The sequence below is a fragment of the Calonectris borealis genome, chromosome 17 (genome assembly GCF_964195595.1).
Source record: "Calonectris borealis chromosome 17, bCalBor7.hap1.2, whole genome shotgun sequence".
Lineage (NCBI taxonomy): Eukaryota > Metazoa > Chordata > Aves > Procellariiformes > Procellariidae > Calonectris > Calonectris borealis.
The window spans coordinates 1,147,477-1,172,291 of NC_134328.1; the positions used below are offsets into that span (position 1 = coordinate 1,147,477).

At 52.6% G+C, this 24,815-nt stretch overlaps 1 protein-coding gene across 1 annotated transcript; it reads right to left on the reverse strand.

Moving 5' to 3' along the window:
- Positions 1–1,930: 1,930 nt before the first annotated feature.
- GGT7 (gamma-glutamyltransferase 7) lies at positions 1,931–22,243 on the reverse strand. The gene is made up of 15 exons (XM_075166222.1): positions 22,049–22,243; positions 18,607–18,833; positions 17,059–17,210; positions 15,959–16,073; positions 15,350–15,417; positions 14,598–14,671; positions 13,936–14,129; positions 11,544–11,631; positions 10,670–10,797; positions 8,419–8,507; positions 7,498–7,650; positions 6,859–6,976; positions 6,017–6,154; positions 4,943–5,042; positions 1,931–3,432 (listed from the first exon to the last, which is right to left on the reverse strand). Exons 1-15 carry the CDS (start codon positions 22,233–22,235, stop codon positions 3,269–3,271), a joined length of 1,995 nt encoding a protein of 664 aa, XP_075022323.1. The 5' UTR covers positions 22,236–22,243; the 3' UTR covers positions 1,931–3,268.
- Positions 22,244–24,815: the final 2,572 nt, after the last annotated feature.

Sequence of the window (24,815 nt, forward strand, 5' to 3'; positions counted from 1 at the left end):
CACCGGCAGCGTGGCTCTAACCACCCCGACAACCCAGCAGCATCTGCCCCCACCCGCACCGGTGGGAGCAAGGCAGGCTCCGGCCCCTCTCGGTGTCTGGGCCCTGAACGGGACAGTGATGGGAACAAAAATGGCACAGCTGAGGGGCCGGAGCATCCCCGTCCCCCCAGCTGCAGGACGGCGGCGCTGACTTCTGCCTTGTCCCCCCTTTAGGCTTTTACACGCAGCGATCAGTGTTGATGCACACAGGTGACCAGCGGCATCTAAAGCTAGCAAAGCACTGCTTGTTATCTGTGCTCATGAATGGTGTTGAGCCTTTGTGAGAAATGCTGATAAATTCAGCTCACGCTTAGCGGCAGAGCCTGTCTCCGGCTTATCCCGACGTAAAAATCAGTATATGTCGATGGGGAGCAATGCAAATGTGGGCAGAGAGAAGCTGATCGCGTTCCAGATCATAATAGTCACACTTGGCAAAGGCATCTTTTTTTTTTTTTCTTTATTTTGTTGGGGTTTATATTGTTCCTTTAAAAATTGTCTTTATTGTTTTTCTCAGCAACTTTATATGTTGTATTTTGTGTTCTGAGCTTCTCACTGACACTTTCATGTAAAAGTTTCAGGACAAATTCTGCTTCAGAACTGTTAGATGTCTGCAATAGCCGGGTTGAAATCAATGCAGTTACTCCACACACACGTCTCCAGAACCCGGCCCTTTATTTCACAATGTCTATCTCACCTGTACAGAAGGAAACGTCGGGTATTTCTTGGTACCTCACATTAAATTAATCAGATCTCATCACAACAGATGGACTCAAAGTATCAGAGACACTGGGCCAATTAGCAGATTAAAGGTTTCCGTGTTGAATACGTCTGTGCTATACTGATGTAAATGGAAAATAATTCAAAATAGCTTTACTTCTCTTAGCCATGACCTAGGGGCCTAAGTCCCATCTTCCAATTATTTTAAATTTTCTCTTTTTTGCAACATAGGCCATGATCCAGCAGAGCACTTAGGAACATGCTTTATTTTAAGATTCTGAATAATTGCTGTGAAATTGTACCTTGGGGCGTGTAAGTGCCCGTTTGAATCAAGACCAGAGTCTTTAACTCCCAAACGCATACACAGTTTCCAGCATCAGAAGTGAGTTAGTGAATTCAGTTAATAAGGAGGAATTTTATCTTTCAAAGTGTTTTGTGACATTCCATGCAAACTACTGAAGCGACGATGACTTGACCACTTATTTTGCAGCTGTGCACAGTAAACCTCCGTGCCCGAGGGACAGATCACTGCTGGACTGTACCAGAAACCCCCAAATTTCCAGCAGTGAGATTCAACACACAAAACTGCATCCTTCCCTTCCCGTGAAACCTGAAGAGGTCTGCTCTAAGACACGTGAAGTTTTATGAGTGCTCTGACTTTGGGCAGTGACCAACTCTAGTGCTGATGACAGAAAAATAAATAAATAGATTTCATGTCCCTGTGGTGAAGAAAGTCTCTTCTTGCCCTACAGGCAGTGTGGTGGCACAGAAGACAACTTCCCAAAGACAACACTGTACTTCGCCCGTCTCTCAGCTGAGGCCACTGATGCATTTGTAACAGAAAATACCATTGATGCGCCCGTCTGCTAGGTAGCTGCCGTGCTCTTCTCATGGGTGGCTGCGCTTCAGTGGAGCATAAAAGCATCTCTGTCCTTCCTCGGCGCAACGTGCAAGGCTTCACGTAAGATGCTTTGAGATCCTCAGCTGGCAGGTGGCAGGAACGATTAGTCCGATTATGCGCCGTAGCACCCTGACCGCCCCAAAACGACCGCCGTGTCAAACGGCAACGAGTGTTAGAAGGTGCATGACAAACAGATGGGTGTTAGGGCGTCCCTCAGGAGGAGGGTTGGGGGTGACTGGTGTAATCATCAAATGAAAGACCAAGACAACCATAACAGACATACATATATAATATGTACAGTGGCCATAGATGCATTTGCACCTTGAAGGAAATCATCACATTTTAGACCACAGAAAATGATCAAATTCCAGAATTTTTTAGTGCCAGGTGTCTCTAAGTTGCTAGTAAAAAGAAGGAAGGAAATGTCCAAATGCGGGTTGAATGAAGTGGGGCAGCTGTCAGATGTGGTATTATTTCTGCACTCTATTTCAGACAAGAAATGCAGAAGTATTCTTAGATTTTGCACTACATGCTGCAGACAGAAAATTATCTCAGTAGTGTTTGGTTTGTTTTGTACCTTTTCTCTCACTCTCTTCAGCTTTTCCAATAGAGCCACCAGTGTCAAAATACAGAGCTGAAGTACAGGCATGAATTTAGTAAGCAGAAAATCCCAAGCCTCTCTGTAGGGATTACACGATTCAGGCTTTCAGAGCAGACTGAGATAAGGCAGTGTAAGGAAAGCCCTGAACCTACCTAAACGCTCTCCATGTGGTTTTCAGGCCGCGGTCTGTGGATTTTTACAGTCTGTGGATTTTTACAAGTCTGTGGAGTACTCCTAAGATATCTTCAAAAAGTATCTAAGAAAAATAAGCCCATTACCACTAAGCTTAAACTCACCATGAAGGAGGCTGATCCTCTGTAAGAAAACTACTGGGGGGTCCACAAGTTGTTAGAAGTTGAAAACCATTGCTCCGGTTACAAAATCAGACTGCCAGGGAGTCTGCGCAGCCACTTGATTCAAAATACTTACTCCCGAAATTCAAGGTATGTAGCGATGTGAGAAAAGGAACTAACACAGGAGGCTGCACGCTGGTAAAAATCAGCTGGCCCATACGGAGTATTAAAGGACTCCCCGATATTCCAGCACCTACAAACACTACGTTAGGCTGTATTAATTATTGGCTTACACAAGAGGCAAAGAATGAACTTGGGAAAGATGTGGAGATGAAGATGACAGTATCATCAGCTGTTTTTTCCTTTGCTAATGTGCCTGCTCACTAAAATTAAGATGCTGGCTAGAATCGGGCTTTTGGAAAGACTGAAGTTATTAGCAAGTCTCTGCCAAAAGAAAAGTGTGCTCCCTGCACTCCTGTAACGAGGACTGGGCTGCTTGCCATTCAAATCACGTAAAAATAAAAGAAAGAAAATCAGAGCGCTCTATGTTGGTGCTGCCAACCCCTCTGGCGTCGTCCTGGGTGGGGAATGCAGAAAGTCTACTCAGCAGTGTGTATGCGGGGCTCCCGCCCTGGGGGTGGAGAAGGGGCCATTTCTGAACATGCACGTCACTTGGGTTGATTTGTCTAAGCCAGGGAACACGTCATCTGGAAGGTGCTACAATATTGTGGCTCCGGCAGCATCCACGCTCCTGGGGTCCTTCAGGCCAATGATGAAACTGTTGGTTCTCCTGGCCCCGTGAACTAGGGAGACCACTTTGACTTTATCCACTTGATGGCCCCTGGCTACAAGAAATTCAATATCTTCTTCAGGAAACTCACCTGTAGGGATTTTAAAAGAGGAGTTTGTAACAGAAACCGCTGTTGCCTTTGATGCAAAGCTCTGTTCTAACCCTGTTGGGATCTGCAGTGTGAAGGAAACTGCCTGCAGCCTCTTCAGAAGGTGGCCCAGCCGGGGGGAGCCGGGCGGCTGAGGAGCACCAGCACCGTCTTTCAGCTCTCAGCGGCAAAGGCTGTCAGAGCTGGGCAGTGCTCTGTGCGGTGGGGGAAATGAGAGGATCCAGAAGGCCATTTAAAGACGTGGAAGATCCTCCTCTTTGGAAAAAGGGGAAAATACGTTGTTGGCACCTATTGTAGTTATTCTTCTTACAGAACACGAGGCAGTCCCCGCTCTTAAAAGCTTAGTTACAAATAATAGTATTAACAGCTATTAGTCAAAATAAGATGCAAGGCAGCTCAAAACAAATGATAGCAAAACAAGTTGCCAAATGACAAACTTTGTGATAAGCCTTCCAACTTCCCCTTCACGTATTTCTTAATCTTCCAGCCATCTACCTTAGGTTGCTTGCTCTTCTGCTTTTATTTTGCCTGTCTGATGTTTTGTAATTTCTGTATGAATAGAAGTGCCTGAGGATACGAAGCTGGGGATGCAGCTGGACAAACCAAGCAGACACACAGAAACCCCACTGTTATTTAAGCTATATACATTGCAGATGTGTCTTAACATATATCGTGTTGACGCCAAATGTCCAAACCCACAAATTAGGACCTTTTTAAGTTTTGGATTTGTTTTAATTACATTATAGTTTCCAAGTCTGCAGGTCACACTCGACAGACATTTTTAGATTTTCCTCTGAAACAGGAAGGCCTAGAAACTTTGGCTATTTTGTGTGAAATGAGAACCTCACTGTGGTAAGGTACAGGGTTTTGTGAAAAACACCAAACAGACCAAGACTTGTAATAACAAGGACAAGAGCTGGCAGTACGGTCTCCAGAGTGTCAGCACTGATGCTGCATTTCCGACACTGTCAAGCTACAAGCCTCGCCATAAGCCTTGTCTTCTCCCCAGCTGGTGAAGTTAAGGGACACAGACTGGAAAGTGAAAGAATATCATTTATGGCACTGGTAATAAAAGGTAGGAAGATCTGCTAGCTTTCACGACCTGTCTGGGTGAAGCTGTGGTTGTAGTCTTGTTTATTTGGATATCCTCAATGGCATCAGATTGCCAAAAGGTCTTACGGACAGGACAAGGCTGCTACCATGAGGTGAGCTGGGACAGAGGGAGGGCTGGGGAGATGCACCTGACAGAGTTTGGGCAGGTGGTGTTGGAGAGGCCAGGGAGCATTCCCAAGTCAAGAGGGAGAGGACATGGCTCCAAGCTTTGAAGAACCTAGGTTGCTGCTTTTTGTCTTCCCCAAAACCCCCGCACCTGCTGGAGACCTTAGAACACGGTGAGCTGTGCGCTGGGCACAGCAGTGTGCTAAGAAAATCCTGCTCCTGTTCTAAACGCGCTAGATTTGTAGGCTGCACCACACCCAGTGTCCATACTCACTGTCAACCTGCAAGGTGTTGGACTGAAGCTGTGGGTGAAGTCGACCAAGTGACAAACTTTCACTCAGATTCTTGTTAAATGTTAAAACATTTACCAAAACCTGCAAGAGAATGAAAGATCCTCAATAATAAAAAAGAATAATGAGAACAGGAGAAGCCAACTTCCCAAGCATCCCCCTAACTGGTGGCTCCAACATCTGCAGATGTAGCAGGCAAAGAAGATTTTGAACTGTTTACCAAACTGCATGAACTAATGCAGGGTTTTGCACATATGGCCTGTATATTGTTGGTGGGAAAGTGGTACCTTTTCAGGATTGCATGGGCTTTTTGTCACATAGCTCCTGCTAAATTAGGAGAGTTGTGTGTCTGGAACGTGATGTAATCTCTAGATACGCGTTTGTTACAGCCAAAAGCTCAGCACGTGACTTCTCCAAACAAAGCATTAGCAAGCAATGGTTGGCTTTAGTTTTGCTCTGAATAATGCCTTCCAAAAGGTAAGGAAAATGGGAGCCCTTCTTGTTGTGCCTTTCTTTTTAGCAATCCATTGCTGTTGTGCATGCAGTCAAGCTATTGGCAAATACTTCACCTCATTACAAATCATAAGTTAGAAGGAGCTGCCCAATTTATAGCAAGTGCTGAGCAGGGAGGAATTCAGTCGGGAATGCACTAAAAGGAGCTTTTCATGGGGAAAAGGCTAAAGAGTTGCCAGTCTCCTGCAATTCTCTGAATACAAAATGCTCCTTTTTTTTCCTAATGATCCTTAAGACGAGCTTTGAACAGGTATTAGAATGACACAAAACCATTACAGATTTTGCCAAGATGCTTTTCTTCTACAATTATGAGTGGTGCCACCAGGAAAGGTGCAAGAGAAGTAAACTGGTAGCCCTTAGAGATTTGAAAAACCAAATGTATGGAACGGGTGACATCAAAGACTGAACTGGTAATCCTGTGGCCACCAGTTTCAACACAGCCTGGGACGCGAGGAAGGGAAAGCCTGTACTGCAGGAGGGGACCCTGCTCAGCGTTGAGCTCAGCAGCTGCTCTGAGAGGGCGGGTGCCCAGACACAGCACTGACCTGCACGATGCTGCTCAAGGCTTTGTCCCCGTTGTTAGCTCCCAGACATAGGTATGTCCCGCACATCCCCTCGGACGGTCTCACGATGGTGGGCAACAGGAAAGACAGGGGCCGTTTCCGAGGCTGAATGAGATTTTGCTGCAGTTGAAGAAAAGACACACCAAAAAATTTCAACAAGCAGACTAAAGCTTTGCTAGCGCTCAGGTTGTGCAGGTTAACTTCTTACTCTTTATGCTTCAGCCAGCATTTGCACTTGTGTAGTTTGACAAGGCTGACACCCTCACTGCTATGATAATGCACTGTGATGTTAACAGCATCCGTCCCGTTTCACACCGTGGCTCTCTTTTACAGAAGGTATACGGAGCCATTCACCCACTTCCAAACTACCAAGCCAGCAAAGTGGGATGGTTTTACATGGCAAGAAGAATGTTGTTCTGGACGCCACCAGTACTGACCTGTAATTGTTTTTTTCCAAGACCTGAAGATTTTTTTTCTGCTATCTGTTACTTTTAAACCTGCAGAGCAGCAATTCATAAAGAGAGTCCTTAATTCAAGTCCACAGAAAAGGACGGTTGCTTTAAAGTGTATCTGGACTGCAGGGAAAATAGGTAGCTGAGATGTGCAGTGTTGTTTGACAAAACTGCATTGTAACGATAACATCCAGCCTTCTGTTTACTCTGTTTCAGTGGCTCATATAATGAAAAAATAGGAGCTTTCTACAGGCTGTTGTCTCTCAGTTATTAATAAGGCATTAAATAGCCTCCCTGTTGTGGAGATGAGAATAAAATTGAAAAAAATGGTACAGACAGCTCAAATAAAGAATTTGTCATGTCATTCATTACCGGCCTGGGAATGGAGTGGTTCATTGTTTTATTTTGCCAGGAGAAGTCCAACATCTGGCTGTTCAGGAGGACTCCAGAGGGGGTTATTATTCCACTGCCAAAGGGACGATTCAAAGAACTGAAAAGAAACATGAAGAAATCTCATAAAAATCCTCCCAGAGATTTTTGTACACCTTGAGGCTTTCAGGGCTCCAATTTTCTGTCCCATCTTGGCTTGATAGAGACTCTTCAGTAGTCCTTTAGGGCTGGTTGGATGTGAGGAGTGCAAGTCTCCACGTACTTAGGAGCAGGAACCATGTGGGCAATAGCAGCTCTGTCCCCCCTGTGTTTAAGGATTCCCCTCTAGATGATGGGTCTGTCTCCATGCCCCCATCAGCCCTCAGATTTGGCCATCATCTCTTCTCCAGGGAGCAGACTCAGGCCAATCCAGACATGTTGCGCTGTGAGAGGGCTGTCGGACTGCACAGGGCAGAGCAGCACCTCCACCCCATCTTCCCCATTTCTCCTCTTGCAGGACTAACTGGGACAGAGCAGCCCAGCTGCTCCAGGTCTGGTCCCGTCCTGTCCTGTTGAACCTGCTTTCTTCTCTCTGCTCCCACCCTCTGAGTACATCACGGAGGGAAGAAGTAAATCCTTTACCTCACAACCGCAACAATGAAGTCATCAGGTCCCATGACAAGGACCTGGCTAGCAGCGGGTCCGCTCTCCACAGAGAAGTGAGGCATGCGGAGATCAGAGGAGAAGGACTGGGAGTCATTAATCAGCTGGCGCAGGGAATTAGCTTCCGATTTACTTCAGCAATGAGGGAGGGAAAGAGGAGAGAAAGGCATGAGCTAGGAAGCTGAACATCTCTTGGTCTCTCTGGGGGGGTACATCTACACAGCTACCGGCGGTGTCTCCCTGAGGGGGCTGGCACCGAGGACAGGGAGCTCCTTCGCTTCACCCGATGGAAGGAGGCAAGATGGCTCAGTCTGCACAGAGGGGCAATGCCGTGGACCTCCCAGGCTCTGTCTACAGTGGTAAACTCACCCCCGACGGACAAGGGGTGGCACCACCCGGCTGAATGCCAGTCCTCCAGGAGGAAGGCAAGTCAGGTCCAGCTCTGGCCACCAACCGTGGCTAAACCTGGATCTGAGGTGGGAGGCTGGGCTGAAACGCCAGGCCTGGCCTCTCCCGCACATCTGGGTGTACTGCAAAGGCACCGAGCCCCACGGTGGGGAAGGGAGAGCCAGAAACTGTACGTGTGGTCATGACCACATGGATGGCCGTTTGTCCGACCTGCTGAGAAGGAATATTTAGAGGGGTGAGAAGGTTGGAGGAACCCTCAAGATCAAGCTGGCTCCAGGAAGCCTCTGTATGAGGACATCCCACGACCCATCTCCAGAGCCCTGTGGTATCAGCTGTGATCCTTGTGGAAGAGTGAGCCCTAGGAGGACACTTAAGGACTGACCTTTCCTCCGTAAAACATGTTTCCCTGTGCACTGAAAAGAGCAACTCCAGGAATGATATCCAAACCACACACGTTGCAACTGTCACCGTGCCTGTCAGCCTCAGACCTACCTCACCATGCCTTCCGCAGCGTGAGTGACGGACACATCATCAGATGGGTCTCCCAGGTTGCTAGCTAGACTCAGGGCTATTTTTAATGTCTAAATTGAACAGAAAAGAAAGAAGAAAGAAAAAGAAAGAAAGAAAGAAAAAACATTTAGGTGGCCCTGGAAATAGAACTTCTGATACTCCAAACAGGAAGAGGTATCTGGTCTCCTGGCATGTTGGCTAAAGCCTATGAAGAAAAATGTCTAAAAGCCTGGTCCTGCCTGGAAATACCTCAGTGCAAAGGGCTGCCACACGTGGGTATGGGGACCAAAGGGCATCAGTTTGGCATGGCAAACTGTGTGCTCAGGGAGCCGAGCGTCTCCAGCAGTGTTTGTACAAGGTGGAACATGCCTGGCAGGAGCTGACCAACTGGCTCAGCCCAGCTCAGTGGTTCAGCTGCATTGCCAGCGGGCAGACAGGGTCACCAGGATGCCACTTACTTTCTATTTCCATTCCTGAGTGGTCACCACAACAGCAGAGATCACACTGAAGCCCAGTGGGACAGTGGGTCCTGGGCTCGCTATTGCCTCTGGATGGCAGCTCCATGGGCACAGCACCACTGCCGAGCAGGAGTGAGCTATTCCGCTCACCAGCTGCTACCCATGCTCCTAGCTGTAAGTCATCCAAAGTGTTTGAACAGAAAGCGTTAGTCCCAGCACACTTAAGGGAATGATGGTGCAAAAAGAGGAAGGGATCTGGTTTCTCACACATGCAGAATCCTGCCTAAGCCAATCCATTAAAAATGGGAAGATGCAATTTCAAAAGACACAGTTGATCCAGCCCTGGTTTTACAGTGGACAGACACAAGGAGAAATGTGCTCTTCAGTCAAGCTAGCTTGTGCCTAACAGAAACGCACTAGACTTCCAGCTTGCAGGTCGTGCCATTTTCATTTAAGATTCAAGACAGTACATTACCCTGCAGGGAGATAGCTAGATGTGACTTCTGTTTTGATATGTGCCACGCATCCACAACTTCTCCTGAAGTGTCATCATTTATCTTCTGATGTACAGTGTAGAACACGATTAACTTCTGGAGAAGGTGGCATTTCCATGAAATAGTCTCCTGACCACATACCATACAGAGGATATACTGTATGTATAGTATATATACTTCCTTGGCTTGGTGGCACTGAAACAAGCAGACCACGTCCACCCCACAGGCACAGGTTAAGGATGTCTTGGTCATGGCTGACCCAGGACCGGACTATCTGGTGCTGACCTAGCACTGAATCTCAGCCATGTGTTCAGCCGTGTGATCCTAAGTAATCAGGGTTACACATCTTCTGAAGTGACTGCCCTGTATCTGGAGGTTGCTGTTCCTCAGCTGCGACATGATAAGCAATGGGTGAAACTCTTGGCCTGGTGCAAACGCAGAGCAAATAGATTCATCCAAAGCTTCCTGAAGAGAGCTCAAAAATAACTTATGTGAGTCAACCTCCTCTGCCTCTGCACAGGCCTAGCAGCCTGTAACACCTCCAGTTGTTGCATTTTTGCTGAGAGGCAGTAACTTCCAAGCACCCGCTGTCCTGTCTGCTACAAGGATGTGGTTATATCCTTGCTTAAAATTCCCAACTCGTAAAACCCAGCTGTGGATCCATTAAGCATCTAAGAACATAATTCTGCTTACAGAGCAGGAAATGGAGCACTTGCTTGACTTCCTGGGAAGCTGCAATGTTTTGGTAGGGCTGACAGCCCTAAATACTGGAAAAATCATGATCTGGACCACTGAGATCATAAGGTGGGCTAAAATGTAAAGATTTTAAAAAAGTATAAAGTGTTGGGTCAGTTTTCCTTGTCATCGCCACGTATAGGTTTTTGCTTGCAGCATCACATTGCTGACTCTCCTTGCAGTGCCCCAGCAGTGCCTGGTATGGCCAGGGCCACTGGAGCATAAGAGGGGGAGGAAATAGATGGGACCACCCTCAGCTGCTTGTGGGGTCATTCTGAAGGGACGATCGCAGACACGAAATGGGCAAAAGCCACAGTTTGTTCTTCTGAAAAAGCTCTGCCTGAGCAAGAACGAACTCAGCTGAGCGGAAGGCTTCAGCGTCTGCAGCTACCTGAGGCTGCAGCACAGCTCAGATTTACACCTTAGTGGTCTATTTGCTCATTCTCCTCTGGGGATTACCTACACACATTTTTGTACAAGCAAGGAATAAATAAATTATTCTCTAGCAGCACAAGAAATCCAGCCAAATGTTGAACCTCCTCTTACCTCTGCCATCCAGTGCAAGATATTCCCCCTGGATATTTGACTTGTGATGTTAAAGCCCTCAAGGATGTTCAGTGCTGTGATCAGTGCAGGACCTGCATGTGGAGGTGGGGGACTGAAAACAAGATGACCTGTGAAGGGAAGAAGAGAGGAATGAAGCTGCTTTTGTCAGATACTGTCCAGTTATAATACTTTCCTATAAGCTAGTGTCTTTGAGGACAGGGAAACCTTTCTAGATTTGAGGGGAAATAATGAAAAGCAACATGATTTGAAAAGGACTTCCCAAAACATTCCTGTTGTATCTTTCTGTTTCTTTAAGACGGATGAAGGAAGCCCAAATAGTGATGCTTTTTTTACATCTGAAACCCAGTTCCTGTTGGTTAGCTGGTTGGTTTCTGGACTGCAGCATGGAAGAACAGAGATAAAATGGGTTTGCAACATTACAGCTATAAGGAGAGTAAATACAAGGATTTCTAGAAAGGAATGACATTTTAGAAACTTTTTGCATACAGTAAGTTTTTCTCCTTTGTAGATCAACTTTGGGAACTGTCTTCAGATGTAGGTGCTAGCCTATCGTCCAGCTTTATCTAGACATTGCATCAATATGTGATCATGTTGCATCTTTACTCTAACACTATCAAAATACCATGGGTCACTATCAAGGAAAAAACAGGCCCATTTCAAAGTGCTGAAAACCTCCTGAACTGCCTACGATGCATCAGTGTCAGTAGGCAGTAGCAGGAAACTCCCTGGAAGGCTTTTCTGCAGACGCCTCAGAGCAGCTTTGACTTCAACTCTTGTTGAATACTGTCGCCACCTCTCGCCAGGTGAAGCAAACTTTTAACTGGAATTGCATGGCAACGGGTCAGGCGTTTACCTCGATAGACTGTCTGGACAGGGTTCTCCACTGTGACACTGTAATTGCTGAAGTCTTCCTCCACCAAGACTCCTCCGTAGTCGTGCACCTGCGTAGAAGAGCAAAGCAGAGCACACTGAGAAAGCTGGGCCAAGACTTTCGGTGTTCCTCATGCTGGCCCAGGTGAACACACACCACGCTGCCAAAAAAATACCATTGACATTCCTAAGCCAAGTGCCAGGTTCCTGGATAGCCTGAAAATCTGTGCTTTCATGACCATTCACCACCGCTGGAAGGCTCTGCAGCTCACCTCCAAAAGCCCTCCCAGGGGTGCTCTGAAGACGTTCTGCCTACCTGTGAGGATGGGGACTGGCACTGCCTCACAGCTTTCTCTCCTTGGGTGGCAAGCACGAGTGTGTTAAAGGTTATGAAGCATTTGAGTATTGCCAGGCTAAAAGACATATATGGATCCAGGAGAGAAGGAACCTGGGTGTAGCAGGTCGCCACCACTAGAAATCTTTAGCATACAATTCCCATCCTATTTTTAATTATTTCAGGTGATAGTGGATCTGCTGTACCCTTGGTCTTTCTGTAAGACTCTCCTAGAGGTACAATTCACTGGGCTTGGTAATTTTCATGAACGCAGTAAAGATGGGTAATTCCCTCCACTGCAGGTCTTCTGTGGTTGAGTCATGATAGAGGTGAGGTAGGACCATCATAACTGTACTCTACTGATCTTAAAATCCCCTGAAGTAGGTAATACTCACAGTCAGCGTTCAGGTACTACTGTGCTCATGGGCCAACTCTTTCCTTCCACCCGGGAGAAGCCACACAACCTGGTGAGAGGTTCTGCTGGGGTGAGTTGCTGCTATGAGTCCTCTGGATTTCCATCCAAAAATGAGCACGAACAAATAACCTGTGCATGCTCTGATTTCTAAACTAGCAAGCTAACTTGGCAGGAAAATTCCTTCTCTGGCAGAAGTGGATGAATCGCTAGAGCGGAAAGCTAATGCAGGGCATGTTATGGGGGGCAGCATGTCAAACCACCCCAAAGCTCAAAAGAAGACGTATCCCCTACTTGGGATCCCTGCCCGCCTCCCAAAGCGGTCCCAGAGAACTGGCCAGGTTGAACCCAACGGCTGAGATGAGCAGGCAGGTGCCTGTGCCAGGAGCTGGCTCCCTGGAGCTCGGCCAGCGGAAAGCCCGGGCGAAGCAACGGGGAGTGGGGCAGGAGGAGCCTGATGGCACAGAAAGGGGAGAAGCCCTGGTCAGCCACACGCACTGCAGACACCATCTCAAATTCCCCAGAGAGCACTTTTTTGCACCTGTGCCTTCCTGCCATGGGATGGAAAGAAAGGGTAGGGTGTTTTGGAGCTTTACTTGATTTCACCACATCGATGCCCTCCCTTTGCTGGAACAATAAACACTGTGGGAAGCCAGCACTTCGCTCTGCTCTCCAACCAAAGCTGGAATTGCGCACTTGATCCCAGAGCTTGCCAGGGTCTTTGGTGTTGCAACCCTGGGCCTTGCTCCTCCATAAAGAGTTTGTGCTTCCCTGCGGCAGCCCTCAGGTCAGGGGAAAGGGTGACAAAGCAGGGTTTAGCTGTGGAGATGCAGCACAAGCTTGGGACTTTTCTTGTTCCTCTTTCTCCACCTCTGCTGTGGTCCAGGTGAACTGTAGGAGAAGATTTCCAAACACAGAGCTCACAAATGTCTAAGGCTTGAGTGAATGAACCCATTCCAGATTACTGACAACACGTTGAAGGTGCCTCACTTGAACCATGGTGGTAGGGAAAAATGGTGCCACCAACCACCCTGACTGCAGCTACACAGCTGTAAAAGTTGTTTTGGTTTTTTCTACCAGAATAATTACTTTGTTTGTTGTTGCTATTTTTTCCAGAGCACCTCTAACAACAGGAGTTAAACTAGGGCAACCCTAAGTGGGACCAAGCTTGTCTGATCCTGAGCTCACAAGGCTCACGGTTTTATTTTTAAACCATCTTCCCGGAGTCTATATCTTACAGTCCCATTAGCAACAAAAATTTGCTTCTCAACAGTGGGGAACCTCTCATTATGGAGAAAAAGGGGTTGTCACTAATACTTACACAGCCCAGAGGGGGTCTTGAAATTGAGATTTTTTTTCCTTAGAAAAAACAGTCTGTCCTGGTTATAGAGGAAATGGAGTTTCACTTCTGTAGGCTGTGGAAGTGACCTGTGTGTCACTTACACCACTGCAGTGACAGCGACAGGAAAGAAAAAAGAGGTTCCACGCATTTGTCCCCATCATTGTGCTGACACTTGGCTATGGCTTATCTCCAGGTTGTCACCTTAAGCAGGTGACATGGCAGGTGGCACCCCCGGCCCGGGCTGTGCTGTGTGGTCTGGGGCAGAGACAAGGACAGACAGGGCTCACCTCGGAGACTATCTCCTGGGTCAAGTTTCCGCGGTAGAAAGCTGACACCCCTTCTGCGCCCACCAGCTGCAGGACAGCCGCGAGGTCCAGGCGCCTCACGAACATGCCAGGCAGCAAGGGCTGGCCGTCCGGCAAGAAGATCTCCCGAAACTTGTCAGAGTAGTTCAGGTCCTTCAGTTCACTTATGGCTTTGGCTGCGGGCGAGAAGGACATTCAGAAAAGCCTCCTGACCGCAGGAACGCGCAGGAGACCCGGAATCACTGTGTGCCTGATGGGGATGTTGGAGACTTGCTGCTGCCTCTTGCCCTATTTCAAAACTAGAGGGAGGCTGGATCGTGCATCCATTAGAGCTGGGAAGGAAACCCAAAAAACCCCGCTGCCCTTCCCTGGCTGGCTCTGGGTGGCTGCCCAGCGTGGGCTGCTCTGACCCGTCCCTAACCAGCCCTGGGAAAGGGCTCCAGTTTTGCTGCCACCACGCTCTCCCCTTGCAGACCGTGGCTCACATGTTGCTCAGCTCCCAACACCATCCATCTCCAGGCCCAGAGCGCCTTAATTTCCTACGAATAACCATCTACGTCCCCAGCTGCCTCGCACCCAAGCGCAGTGGCCAGTGCGCTCCTCCATGCTGAGCCGCCACCCTTGCCTCCCCATCAGGTACTCACCCAAATCATGCGTGACATTAAACCCATCCTGGGCGACACCGGCTGCCAGGCCCAGCAGCTCGGACCACGGGAGTCTGCCAAAGGAGAAAGGGACAAGGAGAAACGTGCCTTGGAGGGGTGCAGCAGGGCAGGGTGGTGGGGAGCAGGGGCACAGCTCGGCTCTGCGGTCAGGGGGCTCCTGAAAGACCAGGCTGTGGGGCCAGCAGTGACCAAAAGGAGCACTGAGCTTTCAGCGGGTTGTTTCTTCTTAGCAGGATCATCTCAGTGCTCCACGATGTGCACCAGAGAGGAATGTCAGTGCAGGGACAGGGAAGGGGGCACCTCTGGAGCAAAATCTCAAGCCAAGCCCCAGCCCTGAGCAAGTCATTCAGATCCCTCCCTCCCTGTCCCAACAGGGCATCATGGACAGCCCTGTTAGGGTCCAGCTAAAGAGAGAATGAAAAAACACAGACATACATGAAAACGTTCTGCGCCTATTTCTAAGAGGACATTTATCGCCCATCTTGTTAGGCAAAATTTCACTTTGCAGAAAACCTGACTAAGCGGAATTCTTTCTTTTGTTAAATGAAGTAAAAAAATGAACATATTTTTCAACACAAGCCTCCAAGTACCCCTTAGCTAACGGTTTTGACTGGTGGCTGAAAACGTGGTCTGATGGCGAGGGCTCGTGTGCTCCCAGCTCCTGGCAGGGACCCCAGGGCACAGCCTGTGCGGCACGAGGACAGCCCACCTGTGCCAGCCTCGTGTCTTACCTCCCGTGTAACTGGTGTGCCTGGTGCATTCCTTGCATCATGCCTGGCACGCCCACGAGCAGACCTGGCTGTAAAAGAGGAAGGACAAAAAGGAAGAGTAGTCTCCTTCCCATGAGGACATGGGACATGGTCCCCGATTGCAAGTCAAGGAGATGCAAGTCATGTTCACATGGGAAGTGTCTGCACGGTCTTTAGGAGAGGGGAAGAGGTCTGTAGCAACACGCTAAATTAGGGAATAAAAGTTTTTGGAAAGAAAGAGGCAAATTCAATCCTGGTCTCAAGCCAGTTTGGTCAGGAGAAATAACTCAGGAGAACAACACAGGATTGTGCTCCTTCCTTGGACTCTTGTTCTCCCAGCTCCCCGCTGCCGGAGGGACATGCCTCTTTACTCCCCAAGCCCTGCAGGCTCCAGGCGTTTTGGGGCTGCCAAAGAAGTGTTTTCCCTGGATTCCCCATGTCTGTAGGGCCCAGGATCTCTCATGGTGGGAGAGGCCTCCTGTCGCTTCCCCGGCATCTCCCCCTCGGCCCGAGAGTTGCAGGGAGAGGAGAGCTGGAGACATCAGCCAGCTACAGCCCTGGAGAGGTCAGCCATGGGACACTGGTCCTCACCTTGGTGTCCTTCTGCAGGTCCCCTGCCAGTGGGATGCCCAGGGGAGCCACCTCACGGAAGTCGATCACCCAGCTCCTGTTCTTCCGGATGTCGTGGACCAGCATCACCCCACCCCTGCGGCGAGACGGGGGTCACGGCACGGCACCGGCTGTCCCTGCAACAGCCGCTGCCGTAAAGCCAAAGTGAAAAGCACGGGGCCGGGGCCAGTCCCAGCGTGATGGGGCCATCGTAGCAGGTCGCCAGCCTCAGCAGCGACCCAGGGCTGGCCAGTGGTGCAGGGGAACGCTGCTGCCCTTCCCCAAAGAGCAGTTCAGGACAACCCAGCCAGGGCTGGTGTGGGACGCAGGCAGCCCCCGTGCTGAGCCTGCAGCGAGGCTGGATCAATCCCTGCCAGCCTGGCCAGAGGGCCACTGGCTCTGTTCCACTGCCAGGCTGTGACTATCCGGGATTTTCTTTCTAATCCAAGCAGTTTTGCAACAAAACAGGGGTTTTGCTTACAACAGCAATCCGTGGCGCAGCCTGGAGAAGCTATCAGGTGGCAATGTTTTATGCAACGCTTCCAAGACCTCCTGCAGAGCCGAGAGCGCCAGGCTCACGTGGATGCCGCCCCGGGAATGAGGGCTGGGAGGAGGCCACCCCGCGCCGCCATGGCTCCCCTGGCTGCTGCCCAGAGCCGGGCCCGGACCTCAGCCTCCTCTTGCAGCAGGAGCAGAGCTTATGGAGGGAAGCACTCGATCTCTGAAAGCATTGGGACTGAGCCCAGGGTGTTGCAAGCTCCTGGCACACTCGCAGAGGGGCTCAGCACCCTGTGGTCACTTTTTCAACCCTCTCAAGTGTGAGGCTTGGACTTTCCTGGCAGCCACTATGGCAGACGCAGCTTTACCCTCCCTGGGGGTCTCTGTCCTTCGCTCTCAACTCGGTGCACAGGACGGGTCCCCGACCCTGTGCAGACGTGGACACGTCCATAGCCTGATGTCAGAGACCTGGTACCATGCGCTGGGACTCGGGCTACCATGAAGGCACATCTCAGCTGGTGGGGAAACCACCTGCTTGAGGACAACCGCAGATGACAGCACGGGGGTGAGCGATCAACACTTACCCGCCGATCCCCGACGTGTGGGGGTTGACGATTCCTGCGCAGAGAGCCGAGGCGATGGCCGCGTCTACCGAGGAGCCCTGCTTGTTGAGCACCTCTGTGCCCAGCGCCGTGCAGCGGGCAGCGTCCGTGACCACAGCACCGCGATGGAAGATCTGCCGGGGGAGGAGAGCGGTTGTGCCCGGGGAGGGGTGCTGGGGCCGCCCAGATCTTCACCCAGCTCTGTGGGACCTGAAGTCTGAGGCCAGCACCAAGGCTGATCTGCATTTTCAGGTGCCTCCAAATGCCAGTGGGAGTAATATGTCCCTCGACACGTCCCTGCACCAGGGCAGCTGAGGCCACTCTGCATGTAGCCGTGGCATCAGCTCAGCCGGCTTTCAACAGTAGACATGCTAAGCTGGTGGGCCACGTCTCACCCTGTTCTCCACAACCCCAGAGCAGGGTCAGACTAATCCTCAAGAGCAACGGGCAACAGCATGCTGTCACTGTGCTGCAAATTCCAAAATTCCTGGAAACAGGAACACAGCTGCAAAGAATGCGGCATCCCCCCCAGTACCACGGCTTGTTCTCATCCTTCCCTGGTGCCAGAGCCAGTGCTAACGCAGTCACAGGAAGTTTAAAAGGTTCATTTTAACCATATGGTACAAATTGCAGCATCTCAGCATGAGCCAGAGTGGCCTTGGGCAGTGTGAAGACGGAAGGGCCACGGCAGGCTGGTGGGCAGGACTGGCCCTTCCAGCGGTGCCACAAACGGGGCTGCATTGCACAGCCCCCCTCCGGCGCTGCCCCCCGGCCAGCCGTGGGGCCAAGCCGCTCCACTCCCAACGGCTGCGTTTTGCATGCCAGTGAGAGAGCAATAAATTAAAAAAAGGCAAATCTCTTTCACTCGGACTTGCAGGCAGGTCTGCCCTGCTGGGCAGCATATGGAGAAGATGATGGGGCTACTGGCTGCCCGTTGGCCCTTCTCAGGCTGCAGTACTTGGCAGGAGATGTTCTGCAGGAAGGTATGACCCCGTGGCCATGCTGCCTTTGCTCTGCAATTCAGCACTGGTCTGTGGGACAGACTAGCAGGAGGTTCAGCTCTGTTTTCAGCTATTCACCTGCTTGGTCCTGGACGGATCCTTCCAGAGGTGAGCCTGGGCATACAGATCCATAAAACTCTCTCCAAGTGGAGATGTATGAAAGGTGCCTACTGCTTGACTAAGGATTGCGTTCTGAAACCATTCACATCTGGCTCAAACCACAGCTGGAGACACAGCAGTGGGGCTGCCCGTTTCCTGCCGGCAGCACCCCAAACCTGCCAGGCACAGCCACCCGCACCCCGGCTGCGGGGCAGGCACCTCTCCGAGCACAACCCCCAGCCTCAGGAGAAAGCTTTTGAGACAATTTGGGGTGGAATCGCAGAGAAAGACTCAGCACCCAGGGTCTCACTGACACCAGCCGTGACTCACCAGCACTTACCCCGCTAAACTGCTGGCAAGGAGGAAAATTAGGGAGCTTCTCCTATTTTCAGAGCCAAAGCCTGACTGCAAAGCCACTGTTTCGTCTTACCTGAGGGTCCCCAAAATAGATCTGCATAATCAGGGCCACCGTGACCCCCGTGGCGAATGTCAGGCAGGCAGTGATGATGACGGTCAGCCCATCCTGCCGGCAGCTGCAGTCTCCAGAAAAAGGGTCCTTGCTGGTCTCCCGGAGAGGGGACACATCCTGGCTTCCCATCTCTGATGAGGATGAGGGCAGGCGCTGGAGACGCGCAGACTTCAGGAAGGAGTCTGGGTCTTTGTGGGCAGCAGGGAGAAAACAAGTGTTAGTTATTGAGCAACACGGGGCTCTTATTGCAGTGTTTACCCAGCGCTAACCTTACACCGTGCCCCTTCCAGCAAGGCTATTACCTTCCCTATTGATCCCAGCTCTCAAGAGACTTTCTGGCTCAGATGCTGCTTTAGGTCATTTTACTGATCCCTTCCTTTAGTTCTAGTTATTCCAAACTGACTTCCCTGAAGATTAAGAGGGGCAAAAAAACCTGAATTTTGCTCCGTTTCAGTCCATTCATCAGTCTTCAGTGATGGGCCCACAGTTACTGCTCTGTTTGGAGGGGTTCTTAACACAGCACTGACTTGCAAACAGGTCTCTGAAATGCAGCAGGACTGAAGAAGAGGAAATTAAGATATAAAAAAAAATCCAGCAGCCTTATTTGGAGCTATGCTTGAGCTAAAGCAACTGAGCAAAACAGAGGCGAAGCAAAACATGTGGCCTGGGCACAGGAAATACCTCTATGGAAGCATGGCAAAGTGAGGGCAGAGAGGAGCAAACCTGCAAGCCGGAGGGCCTCGGGGCGTCCACCCGCTCTGACGGCAGGAAAGGCTCTGCTTTAATTTCTTGCTTCCTCTGGCTGATGAGGCCCACTGTGAAATCAAGCCGCATGCCGAACACCCAGCTCCAAGATGGCGAATGCAATGGGGCAGGGTTTTGCTGGGCATCCGCCAGGCGGCAAACAACGCTCAGCAGGGTGAGCTGAGCTCTCTTTTGCTCTGAAAGATGCCTTGAATCTCCGCTTGCATCAGCTGCTGCCTTTGCGGCGGGGAGGACGCCAGCTGAGCGTGCCCTGCCTGTGCACGGGCGCTGCCGGGCACACGGAGCTGCTGGTGCAGCCGTGGGGACGTGCCCGTCCCTGCCGGGCACCGAATGGGACCAAGCAGCTCAGGGCATGATCCAGGGCTCCCAGATGAATTTTTTTGGGGGCTGCCGAGAGCCGGTGGGGGCTGCAGTGCCCTGCGCATCCGTGGTGGGAAGAAGAGGAGGACTGAGTGGAAAAGCCAAGATGAGAATCTTGTCCCTCCACACAGGGGACGTTTCCTGGGTTTGGGGTAAGGGAGAAGGGAGCGAGCAGGAAACCCCGCATCCCCCATCACCCCGCCGTGCCTCGCCAACTGCTCTGGCAGGCAGCACCCCCCTGGGGACCGCCAGCCCTGTCCTTGCCATTAAAAAGACCTCCTGGGTGCAGCTCTCCTGGGGCCAGGCAGGGAGTTAGTTTTAATTTCAGTGATGCTGCAACCAGGAGTAAGGGAATCCCCTCAGGATGAATTTAATCTCACTCATGCTGCAGTGATTTAGGAGTGCAACTGGGAAAGGCTCAGCTTTCCCAGCCTGTGCCTCTGAGCACACACAGAGCCCCTCACCAGCACGTCTGGTCCGAGAGAGCTGAGCCTGCAGCATGCATGCAGAGTGGGAGGCCTGGCCGGGGGGGACAACGGGGTGCCTGTGGTGGGGGCCACGACTGGCCTGGCAGGGGACGCCACTGGGGAGGGATGTCACATACAGCCCCTGGCACCCCCAGTGGGGCACCAGCCCCACCAGTGGGGTAACAGTGAGGAGTAAGCTGGGCTCCTCCACCCGACCCCTCCAGGATGCCGTCCCTCTGCTCTGCTCCTGTAGCGCTGGTGACAGGCCAGCCCAGCATGAGGGGACATGAACATCCCGGGAGCAACCGTGGGAGAGGACAGGCCACGGCCCTCCAGGGTGGCCTCTCCCACCCACGCAGAAGTCCTTCATTCTCCGCCACAGACATCTCGCATGGCCTTGGGCAAGTCACCTTGTCTCTGTGACCACTGGTGCTGCGTGGGGATAGCAGGGCTGTAGTTTGGGGACGGGAGTGGTCAGTCGGGAGCACAGAGGGCAAGGAGCAGCCTGCGAGGCCGACACACAGGTGCCCGTCCCACCACCGATGTCCACGCTTGAAAGAGAACCACCAAACCCTAGTTGGCTTCTGTGGGGCCATGAAGGAGACATGGCTTCATGGGGGAACCAGTGCTTTGGGGAACCAGGGCCACCTCAGCTCTGGAACCGCTGCAGAGGGGACAGCAGAGACCGGAGTTGCTTGCGGGCTCTGGCAGGCACTGTGGTGTGGGACCATTCAGTCCTTTGAGGGGTCTGTCCCCAGCGCCGACAGCACGACAGGGGCTTCCTCCTTTTAATGAGATCTTCTGGATGGTAGAAACCAAAGGTCTGGGTTCTCTCCCTGCCGGTCTGGCAGATAATGTGGCATGGAGAAGCACAGCCGGCTTTTGCAACACTCATGCAGTGTCGGATGAGCGTGAGTTTCCACGTGGCAGGAGAGCGGCAGCTCCTCCAGCCACCCCACGCATGGGCACCCGGCGAGACTGAGACCCCGCACCCAGCAGGGCACCAGCACAGTCAAAACCGCACCAAACTCTGCTCATCCTCCGTGTGCGAGACGAGAGGCCTCGTGCTTTCGGAAGCGCTGTTCCTGCAAACCTGCACGCGGCGGCTTCACCCCGACAGCGCAGGATGGGACGGGACGAGAACGGGCAATGGGAACTGCTCCCGGCGGTCACAGCGGGACAGGGCAGAGCACAAGGGGCACGTGGGCCCTGCTCAAATGTGGGCCTCAGGGTTTTGGGGTCGACGCGGCAGAGACCTGCCCGTGGGCTATGAAGCAGCACCGGGGGCGAAGGGCAACGTTGCTTGGCGAAACATGACATGGGGGAGAAAAAAGTGTTTCTCTGAACTATTGAGAAGGAAGCAACCCATTAAGAACAGGCAAAGGGTCTTCTCAAGGATCAAAGGACCACCTGACTTTATTACAGCCGCGCTCTGGCGGGAGGGATCGCTAGCTCCGTGCCAAACCCTGGGTACCTCCGGCTATCTCCCGTGCCCGCGGCTCCCGGCACGCCCCCGCAAGGTAAACCAGGGGCCGGGGAACACGAGGACGCAGGCGCCCGGCGAGCCCCCGCTCCCTGCGTGCGGGCCAGGGAGAGGGAGCCTCTCGGCCCGGCCGAGAGCGAGCAGCGCCGCGGAGCGCGGTTTGGAGGGCGAGCGGGGGCTGCGGTTTGAGGGGACCCCCGGGCCTGGCCTGCTGGAGGCCGCGGGCGGGCTCGGGGCCGCGGGCGGAGCGGGGGCCCGAGGGGGGCCGGGGGTCGGCAGGGGCCGGGGGCATGCGGGGCCGCGGGCGGGCTCGGCCGCCGCCCCTCACCCGTGTCCTGCTCGCCCAGGAACGCGTCCTCCTCCTTCCGGGCGCGGAGGCCGCCCTCGGCCGCGCCGCCCGCCTCCTCCTCGGGCAGCCGCGGGAAGCTGGTGATGCTCATGTAGTCCACGGGCGAGCCGGCGGCCAGGGCCCGCTGCCGGCCTCCCCCCGCCTCCGCCGGCACCGGCACCGCCATCGCCGCCGCCGCCGCGCCGCCGGAAGGGGCCGGGCCGGGTCCGCCGGGGCGGCCTTGCGGCTCCTCCCCGCGGCGGGGCGCTGAGGGGGAGCGGCCGGTGGCGGGCGCTCGAGGCCGGGGGGGCCGGTGAGGGGCGACGCCGAAGCCAGCCGCGCTGCGCAGCCCTGGGCTCGCTCTCCTCCGCGCTGCCCGGCGGGCCCTGTGCCGGTTGCGGGCGCTTCCCCCCGGCCCGAGCGCTGGAGGCGGGCAGCCGTGTACGAGGGGCCTGCGGGGACCGTGAGGGGTCAGGCGCAGCGCGGCTCGGGGCGGAGGAGAAGGTCTGGCCTGGGCTCCAGCCGGGTGAAGCTCTGTGGGTCTGAGCTCCCCCTCGGCCCCTGCTCCACACGCTGGGCCAGAGCCGGTGGAGGGGATCAGCCCTGGCCCCCTCAGAGCGGGGCGCCTGCTTTCCGGGCCAAGCCTCCAGGGTAGCTGGACCGGAGATTTCTTAGTCCTGTCTCCGGAAGGCTGGAAGAGTTTTCCGAGGGACGTGCACGTACTTTGTGTCGTTGCTTATTCAAGCCAGCCTCCAGCAGGGAGGCTCGCCTGCCACCGTTTCACCCATTACCAGGCGGCGAGGGGCGTCCAGCACTCAGTGGGACACCATCAGCCAGAGACACCGTGACATTGCCACAGAGCAGCCTGGTGTGTTCTCTCTTACAGCCTGCTTGGCCTTCCAACGTGGACCTCCCGTGCATGGCTGGCTGGAGACGAGAGCTGAAGATCGTGGTCCTCCCTGCAGCACAGCAGGTTTCGGTTGGTGTTCGCAGGTGAAGTTGGCCAGGCTCAGCCCTGGCACCAGTGGCTCCCACTGCTGCTGGCTCCAGCAGCACCAGTATATGTGTCAGGATGGGCTGAGGCTGTCAGGCAGTGCAGCTGGCCAGCACGGAGCCAGGTGGGTGCAGGCAGAGCCCGAACTGGGACCACAGAACCAGCCATGCCTGGGGCAAACCTGAGCTATGGTTACCAACAGCTCCCATCTGGTGAAGAGTTTTGATTGAAATACATACAGCGGGGGAGGCCTGGTTTGCATGGACATTTCTGAAATCAAACTGGCTGAAACATTTCATTTTTTCCCCCTACACTTCTTTCAGAGGTTGACCTAAAACACACCAGTAAAATAACTGGAAGAAGGAAGAGGTTGTTTCATTCTAGGCTGAACAAAGTGCTTCAGGTTTGTGCAAATTACTTTCCCCCGCAACAACACCGGCTTCTCCCTCTCAGCTTGGCGCACACGCGCTTGGCTGTTCGGCTGCCAGATCTGAAAAATCCATCCTGTCCCCTGATCTGTCCTGGACATCTGTTGTTTTGGGAGATGGACCGTGTTGAGTGCCGGGCTGTTTGGCTCTGGGGAAGTCACCAGAGAGGTACGTGTCCTACTTTCTCATCCTCCAATGAGCCAGCTGATGCCCCCTGCCCTTCCCTGTGTGAGCAGCTCCACTAGCTCACTCAATGCTCCTTAATGCAGGCAGATGTAAACCTTCCTTTGCTGTGGCAGTGGCAAGGTTTTGCTAGTGCCCTCCAGCAGCCTGAGGGCATAATGGGCACTGCCAGTTATTAACTAAATTTTTGTGGGAGGATAGTTCGGCCTCTGCAAGCCAGTCTCAGCCTGCTCCATTTTCAGACATCTCTCCAGCCTTCCCATGCCCAGAAGCTGGAGGTGGTCCCTTCCCCACCAAAGCAGCTCCTCCAAGGCCAGGAGCTTTGTGCATACTGCATCCTCCTCCACCCATTTGCCTGGCGGAGTATTAACAGACATCCTTGAAATGAAACACCCTAGGAAGCGTGGTCAGGGACACTGCTGTCCCAAAAGGTCTCAACAAACACTATCCCCAGTTGCCAGACACGTGTGACTTAACAGTGCTTGAAGACAAAGCTCTGCTTCCCGCTTCTTGGGCTTTCGAGACCCTGCTTGCCCCAGACCAACCCAGCCTCTTCTACCCTTGTGTTTCTGACAAACCAAAACCAATCAGCTCTGCAGGCAGCTGAATCCCAGCAACTGTGAGCACAGCCTTTGCAAGCTTGGAAAGCAAGCTGGGGAAATGCAGAGATGATGACGCCTCCACGGAGGGGACAGAGGCTCCAACAGGCACCACTCACTTTAAGGACTTGTCTGTTAAAGACAAGTGACATCAGCAACATTCCCTTGCTGGACCAAAACCACAGGTAACAAATCTATATCATGCTGCATGCTCAGCCATGGCCGCTGCAGAGCTACCCTGCGGCGGGCAGCAGCTGTTCTAGCTGGGGTCTGACAACTGATGTTGCCAAGACACAGGATGCCCAGCTGCACAGCCACCTCTCACCACCTGTTAGCACATCCATGCACCCATGCCGTTTTTCTCTTTAACACCAAAAATGACTTGCATTAAAGTTTTTACAGATATTATGCTTGAAGCCCAAGAAAGACCACAAGAAATTTCTCTGCCAGTTCCACACCAGAACACACTTGCTCTTCTCCTCACAACGAGGTTAGGCCAGGGAATATCTCATTCTCCTTCCTACCAAGGGACTGGCTTCTTTTTGCTGAAAGCCAAAGTGATG